Below are 5,396 nucleotides of genomic sequence, written 5' to 3' on the forward strand. Positions count from 1 at the left end.
TTTATAAATTGAGTTAAAAGAAGTTCTTTGTATCATGTTTGGAAGAGAATTTTGTAAATTTTTAAATAAAAAAACTTTAAAATTAGAATAAAATCTCTTTCTCCGTATTTCCCTCGTAATCCACTGTTCAGTCCTCCAGGTGCACCTCCCAATAGGCCCCACCCCACCTCTTCTACAAAAATCCCACACTCCCCCCCAACACAACTCAGCTAAGTCTCTCTCTCTCTCTCACTCTCTCTCTCGATGTTTCCACTTCTCTTCCTCCTCCTCTTACTCTCTCCTTCGACGGCTGAGTCTCTGAGCCAAGACGGCCTTTTCCTGCAGCAAGTCAAGCGCAGTCTCTCCGACCCAGCCGGCTCCCTCGCCACCTGGAACGACCGCGACGACACGCCATGCAACTGGTTCGGCGTCACCTGCGACAACGCCACCGCCGCTGCTCGCCGCGTCATCTCCCTCGACCTCTCCAACTCTCAGCTTGCCGGCCCTTTCCCGACCGTCCTATGCCGCCTCCCCTCTCTCTCGAGTCTCTCTCTTCTCAACAACCTCATCAACTCCAGCCTCCCACCCGATCTCTCCAGGTGTCAGCGTCTCCAGTACCTGAGCCTGTCGCAGAACCTCTTCGTGGGCCCCATCCCGGAGACACTCTCTCAAATCCCGAACCTCCGGGTTTTGGACCTCTCCGGGAACAACTTTTCCGGCGAGATCCCGGCGAGTTTTGGGGAGTTCCGGCATCTTGAAACGCTCGACGTGATTGAGAACCTTCTGAACGGCTCGATACCCATTTCTCTGAGCAAGATTTCGAGTCTGAAGGAGCTTATGCTCGCTTACAACCCGTTCTCGCCGAGCTCGATTCCGAGTGAATTCGGTAACCTGACGAGTCTAGAGTTTCTTTGGCTCGCTGGGTGTAATCTCGTGGGTCAGATTCCGGCGAGTCTTGGTGGATTGACTCTCCTGAAAAACCTCGATTTGTCTTTGAACCGACTCACTGGGTCGATCCCGAGTTCGATAACAAAGTTGAAAAGTATAGTCCAGATTGAGCTATATAACAACTCGCTTTCCGGCGAGTTGCCGTCGGGGATGTCTAACTTGACGTCCTTGTCGAGGTTCGACGCGTCGATGAACGAGTTGAGTGGGGCGATTCCAGACGAGTTGTGCGGCTTGTCACTCGAGTCACTGAACCTGTACGAGAATCGCTTCGAAGGGTCTTTACCCGAGAACATAACTCGGTCAGCAAAGTTGTACGGACTCAAACTCTTTAACAACAAACTCAGTGGCCCATTACCGAGTCAGCTCGGCAAGAACTCGCCGTTGCAGTACGTTGACCTTTCGTACAATGGATTTTACGGTGAAATTCCAAACCATTTGTGTGAAAAGGGTGCGTTGGAAAACCTTCTTTTGATATACAATTCATTTTCTGGGAAAATTCCAGAGAGTCTGGGAAAATGCCAGAGCTTACACCGGGTTCGGTTGAAGCACAATAAGCTTTCGGGTACGGTTCCTGAAAGATTCTGGGGATTACCCCATGTGTATTTGCTTGAGCTTGAAGAGAATTCTCTGTCTGGAAACATTGCTACAATGATTTCCGGTGCATATAATCTGTCTTTGTTGAAGATTTCCAAAAACCAGTTTTCCGGGTTGATACCTGAGGAGATAGGGGAACTGAGGAATCTTCTTGAGTTTACGGGTAGTGAAAACAGGCTTTCCGGCCGAATTCCGGGGAGATTGGTGAAGTTGAGTCAATTGGGCAGGCTTGATCTTCGCGATAATGAGCTTTCGGGCCAGATTCCGGTGGGAATTCGAGCTTGGAGGAAGCTCAATGAGCTTAATTTGGCGAACAACAGGTTAAACGGCGAAATCCCAGGTGAAATTGGGAGCTTGCCGGTGCTTAATTATCTCGATCTTTCCGGGAACCTATTTTCCGGGAAAATCCCACCGGAATTGCAAAATTTGAAGCTCAATTTGCTCAACTTATCGAATAACAGGTTGTCCGGAGACATCCCTCCTCTGTACGCTAATAAGAATTACAGGAGTAGCTTCGTCGGCAATCCGGGCTTGTGCGGTGACATTCCTGATCTTTGTCCTTCTGTCGGCCGAAGCAAAAACCAGGGCAGTTTGTGGATTCTTCGATCGATCTTCATGCTTGCCGGCATTGTTTTTGTCGTCGGCGTCTTATGGTTCTTTTCCAAGTATCGGACATTCAAGAAGAACAAGAAAGAAAGTGCTATTTCCAAGTGGAGGTCTTTCCACAAGCTTGGTTTCAGTGAGTTTGAAATCATTGGTGGTCTCCACGAAGAAAATGTGATCGGCACCGGAGCTTCCGGGAAAGTCTACAAGGTTGTGCTCAGCAATGGCGAGGTGGTGGCGGTGAAGAAACTGTGGGGAGGAGGAGCAAAGAAGAAAGAGGACGGCGTCGGCGGCAGCGTTGATTCGGAGAGAGATGGGTTCGAAGCTGAAGTTGAAACATTGGGGAAGATCCGGCACAAGAATATTGTGAGGTTATGGTGCTGCTACGACACCGGCGATTGCAAGCTTCTGGTTTATGAATTCATGCCCAATGGAAGCTTGGGGGATTTGCTGCATAGCAGCAAGGGAGGCTCGTTGAATTGGCCGACAAGGTACAAGATTGCTCTGGATGCAGCCGAAGGGCTTTCCTATCTGCATCATGATTGTGTTCCTCCCATTGTTCATAGGGATGTGAAATCAAACAACATATTGTTGGATGGAGAGTTGAGAGCCAGAGTTGCAGATTTCGGAGTTGCTAAGGCTGTTGCACATGTCGGCAAAGAGGTGGACGTAGAAGCCATGTCTGTCATCGCAGGCTCCTGTGGTTACATTGCTCCAGGTTTGTTAGCATATTATGCAACTGTTTTTTTTTTTTTTTTAAATAAATATATTTATATAGCATTACTCATATGTTAACTTTAATTCAATTTTTTTAATTAAAAGAAATGCCGACTTTCAAGTCTACCCTTCGTCGTGGCATTGAAAATTACTATCGGATTTAAAATTTAATAGTAATTTTTACTGTGAGGTAGAAACATTTCTCTTTAATTAAACTTGTCAAACACTTCATGTTGGGTTTGTGAGTCTTTGTCAAAATTTGCTAGCTTTAGTTAACATATGAGTAATGCTATATTTATATAGCATTACTCATATGTTAACTTTAATTCAATTTTTTTAATTAAAAGAAATGCCGACTTTCAAGTCTACACTTAGTCGTGGCATTGAAAATTACTATCGGATTTAAAATTTAATAGTAATTTTCACTGTCACGTTAGGGAGAAACATTTCTCTTTAATTAAACTTGTCAAACACTTCATGTTGGGTTTGTGAGTCTATGTCAAAATTTGCTAGCTTTAGTACCGAGTTTGGGTCGTGTCAAGTCAATGCATAAGTACACAATTATATAGATTAATCTTAATATAATTTATTTAATTAAATGAGTCATATATTTCAATCTTAACTTATTAATTTCGTGTTAATTTTATTTGTGGGTCATGTAAACTTATTTCTAATTGAATCTACTTTGGTTTGAAACTGATGTAGAATATGCATACACGCTTCGGGTGAATGAGAAGAGCGACATATACAGTTTCGGAGTAGTGATTTTGGAGTTGGCAACAGGAAGGCTCCCGGTTGATCAAGAATTTGGAGAGAAAGACTTGGTAAAATGGGTGTATACCACTGTCGACCAGAAGGGAGTCGACCATGTAATCGACGCTAAACTAGGCTCTGAGTATAGGGAAGAGATCAGCAAAGTCGTTGACATCGGCCTTCTCTGCACCAGCCCGCTACCCATTAACCGCCCTTCGATGCGGAAGGTGGTGAAGTTGCTGCAGGAGGCTGGTGCAGAGAGCAGGCCGAAGATTGCTAAGAAGGATGGGGAGCTCTCCCCTTACTATTATGAAGAGACCTCTAATCAAGGAGCTAGAGTTTAAAGAATGAGAAATATTATTTAGTAGATTGTTATACTTGTCATTGTCACGTTATTCAATTATATGACAGTCGTATAACAGTTTATTTAATAACATTACTCTTAAAGAATTCCCTTTATTCCAATTTCGTGGTGGTGCATGTTTTCATGGGGTGTAAGGAATTTGATGGAACCGATGGGAGAGAGATAAGAGAGTTCCACTTGAAAATGATAGCTTAGGGCCCAAGATTAGGACGTTAATGGGTGTAGCCATTAAAGTATCAAGTAGTTCCTCCTTTGTTAGGTGATTGTAACATGCATGCAACTGAGAAAAATATCAATTATTATTATTGGGGGGCATATTTTCCCTGTTAGCTAAGGCAGTGACCCTCAAATCTGTCCTTGTACTGCTGTTGCTTTCCATCCTTAATTAGGTGATTGGAACATGCAAATGTAAGAAATGTCAAATCATGAATACTTGTTTTCATTAGCAAAAGCTGAGTTGTGATTCTTATGTCGTGTGAACTGTAGAAAAAAGTACGATTATTTAATAGATTATTATATAATTGAGTCGGCTAATATTAACAGTTAAATTGACAAATAAAGGTTAATTTTTAATGTTTTGTTATATTATAATAATCTAATGAATCCAAATTTTGAATATCTCATTTATGCCCTAAATTGTACTGTGAAATCACTGAAGAGATTCCAAGGCCGCCCTTCATTTAGTGAATTGGGCCCATTATTTAGCCTTGTGCCTTTGTCTTTTTCCCTCAGCAGTCAGCAGCAGTGGATTGTCAGTCCAATGGGTGAGAGATTAAGGGGGCTGTTGCTTGTTTTTATTTTCTTTGAAAATGACAAGAGGGCCACCAAAAAATGGTCCAAATTTGACTAACAGAGGCAATAAATTGTGGATCTGAATTCCCTAGAATTTCTTGGAGAATTCGAGATTATGGAATTAAGGATCCCGCCATTTATTTTAATTTAATGGTTATTGTCTTGTCACGTGTCCCACTTATAATAAAATAATATTTAATTTTTTTTAAAAAAATAATAAAATAAAAATAATTTGCGGTTACTGGCTACCCCATATGGCAAGGAACCACCCTATTTTTGCCATGGGGCCACCCCCAACCGGCCTTTGGGGATGGCTTGCTACCCCAAAGTATTTTTATTTTTTAATTTTTTAATTTTATTATTTCTTTTATATTTTATTTTTAAAATTTAAATATTATTTTATTATAAGTAGGATACGTGGCATAATAGTAGCCATTGAATTAAAATGAGCAACCTAAATTCCTAATTTTAGAAACTAAAATTCTTCTAAAATTCAAGGGATCTACATAGAACTTTGTTTGGACAATTTGGTTGGCAATGAATGGAGTAGGGATTATCGTTACCATGTGGCATTGTTGGGTGCCATGTGGCTTTCAACTAGAACATTGTGCTTTGACAGTCAGTCAAAACGAAATTAACCCCTTGA

General features: G+C 42.1%; 1 protein-coding gene across 1 annotated transcript; it reads left to right on the forward strand.

The window, feature by feature from the left end:
• Positions 1 to 222: 222 nt before the first annotated feature.
• On the forward strand, positions 223 to 4,398 carry LOC132181157 (receptor-like protein kinase HSL1). The gene is made up of 2 exons (XM_059594244.1): positions 223 to 2,842; positions 3,547 to 4,398. The coding sequence occupies exons 1-2, from the start codon at positions 244 to 246 to the stop codon at positions 3,936 to 3,938; spliced, it is 2,991 nt and encodes a 996-aa protein (XP_059450227.1). The 5' UTR covers positions 223 to 243; the 3' UTR covers positions 3,939 to 4,398.
• Positions 4,399 to 5,396: the final 998 nt, after the last annotated feature.

This window comes from Corylus avellana, chromosome ca5 (assembly GCF_901000735.1).
Source record: "Corylus avellana chromosome ca5, CavTom2PMs-1.0".
NCBI lineage: Eukaryota > Viridiplantae > Streptophyta > Magnoliopsida > Fagales > Betulaceae > Corylus > Corylus avellana.